At 48.8% G+C, this 2,565-nt stretch overlaps 1 protein-coding gene across 1 annotated transcript in view; it reads right to left on the reverse strand.

Moving 5' to 3' along the window:
* Positions 1 to 335: 335 nt before the first annotated feature.
* Positions 336 to 2,565, reverse strand: part of KLF17 (Kruppel like factor 17) — an 18,624-nt gene continuing 16,394 nt past the window's right edge. The window contains exons 2-3 of the mRNA XM_006098204.3: positions 919 to 1,759; positions 336 to 580 (exon numbers count right to left, since the gene is read on the reverse strand). Coding sequence (XP_006098266.1) covers positions 336 to 580; positions 919 to 1,759 — 1,086 coding nt within the window. The remainder of the gene's footprint in view (positions 581 to 918; positions 1,760 to 2,565) is intronic.

Consider the following 2,565-nt stretch of genomic DNA (forward strand, 5'->3'; position numbering starts at 1 on the left):
TGGGTTTTTTTGTAGCAGGCAAAGGAGAGTCACTGAAGAGTTTCAAGTTGGGGAGTGACATAAAGAGCTTTTTAATAAAGCTCCCAATCTCTACTTTGCTTCATCTTCCCATGTAGCTAAACTCAGCAACAGTAGGTGGCCCCAAAGAGGTAAGGGCATCCAAGACAGTTTTTGAAGAGTCCCTCATGGGGTCCAGCTCATATGGGCTTCACTCAACACTGCCTCACAATCTTTCTCAGTCTGCAAATAAGCCTGTACCTACTAAGGAGACTAGCTGGTCAGAGGCAAGCAGGATCTGAGTGGAGAAGCCAAAACGAAGGAAAGAGGAGGTTGACCTAAAGATCAGAAGCAGGAGGACCAGCTCTCTCTTCATCGTTGGCCTGTGGATTGGGGGATTCTGGCACCCGCAGATGAGTCCTTTGGTGTTGCCTGAGATGGTCAGATCTCATGAACTCTCGGCCGCACTGATCACATCTATGTGGCCGGTATCTGGTGTGTATCCGCATATGTCGTCCAAGCTCATCGGAACGGAAGAAAGACCACGTACAACCTTCCCACGGACATTTATAGGGCCTCTCACCTGGGAAGGGAAAGTGACAAGGGAGAGAAGGAATTAAGTAGGGGAATTTAGGCCAGCGGGTGGGAAGGAAGGGGTCTGACTCTATGAGGCAGAGCAGTCATGGTTGAGGAATCCATAGGAAAAAACAGGAAAACAGTGAAGAGGCAACACAATCAGCAGTCCCCATCATCTGATACAGTCATACTGGACTGTGGGAAAGCAAGTGGGTGAGGACAGTATAGCTTCGATCCCAAAAGTGAAGGATGACAGGCTAATCACCAACCATTACAAACCCAGTCGATGACAGCAAAGCCCAGAGACTCCTCCCTCCCACCCCACCTGTCTGACACCTCACTCACCTGTGTGTTTGCGTTGGTGACTCAGGAGGTGGGAGCGCTTGGTGTAAGCTTTCCCACAGTTCTCGTACTGGCAGCAGTAAGGCCTTGCAATCTGGGATCTGCTCCTGTAAGCCCTTTCTGAGGCCTCACAATTCTGCTCTGCGCTTTGTGGCGCAGGTATAGGCTGCTTGGGTAGGAAGGGGTCTTCCTGGGAGGCTGGCTGGCTAACAAAAGAGTCCTGGGATTCTAAAGTCAGCAATGATGGGGAGCCATCTGGGGGCATTTCACAGTTGTGGGGATCTCTAGGGGGTAACATCTGAGCCAAAGAGGGGAACCCAGCCTGGCCCCCAGCAGAAGGCACAGTGGCAGGCAATAACATTTTAGGTGTTAAAGAGTCTCTATTAGAAGGTACGGTAGGGTGGTCAGAATAATGCATTGTTGGTGTCCTAATGTGGGACATTGTGACTGGTGGCCCATTGGGGGGCATGCTCAGATTCCCACTGAAGTTCATGGCCATCCCTGGAATATTGGGCTCTCCAAAGGACATCATCTGGGACCTGTTGAAAATCATCATTCCTGGTTGATAGGGAGACATTCTCTGACAGTAAATCATTTGGGAAGGAGGGAGAGTCACTTGGGGGTAATAGTTCACACTATGCTCAGGCAGCAACACACTGAACTGTGGCCCCATTTCATCTGCATTCTGCCTGGGCTCCTGAGCAGAAGCCAAGGGCATCGTCTCCAGCTGTGGACTCTGAAGGACGTGTTGAATGCCTGATGAGTCATGGTTCCAAGAGGTGTGCACTCCACTGCTTTCGGGTGATGGAGACATATTTGAGACGCACTTCGACTCCTCAGTATCCTTGGAGAGAGAGGGAGAGAGTCAGATGAGGTGAATCCTAGCTTCCATTCCAGTTCCACATGTCCCTCCCATCTCTAGACCACCCCCAGATCCAGGTTCCCATCATCTCTAGTCAGGATTATCCTACCTCCAGGCCATTCTCCAGTCTAGGTTTTTCTTTTATTTTTTATAATCCTCTCCTATGTTATGTTATTTATTTTGTTTTTTATTGACTTCAGAGAGAGAGGAAGGGAGAGAGAGACAGACAGACAGAACATCGATGTGAGAAAGAAACATTGATGGGTTGCCGGAACCGGGGATCAAATCCTCAACCTTTTGGTGCACAGGAGGACACGCTAACTAACAGACACCTGGCCAGGGCTCCAGCTTGGGCTTTTCTAAGATTCAGGTCTGGTTGATAGGATGGTGGAAGCTTAGGTGTGACTTATGCCACTTCTCCTCCTTGGCATGCTTTTGTTTATTATTTCATAAAAAATAACAAAGACAGCAAATAAAATATTCCACAAACTACACCTTCAACAGAACTCTGAGAAAACCCTCAAGCTCCAGATTACGTGTAAGTGTGAGGATGAAAGAACATCCCAAACCAGCAGGATGGGTGCAGAAAGCCACAAAGGTAAGAATAGAGGCTTCAGCCCTAACCAGTTTGACTCAGTGGATAGAGATTCAGCCTGCAGACTGAAGGGTCCTGAGTTCAATTCCAGGCAAAGGCACATGCAGGCTCAATTCCTAGTAGGGGGCATGCAAGAGGCAGCCAGTCAGTGATTCTTTCTCATCATTGATGTTTCTAGCTCTCTCTCCCTCTT

This window comes from Myotis lucifugus, unplaced genomic scaffold (genome assembly GCF_000147115.1).
Source record: "Myotis lucifugus unplaced genomic scaffold, Myoluc2.0 scaffold_222, whole genome shotgun sequence".
NCBI lineage: Eukaryota > Metazoa > Chordata > Mammalia > Chiroptera > Vespertilionidae > Myotis > Myotis lucifugus.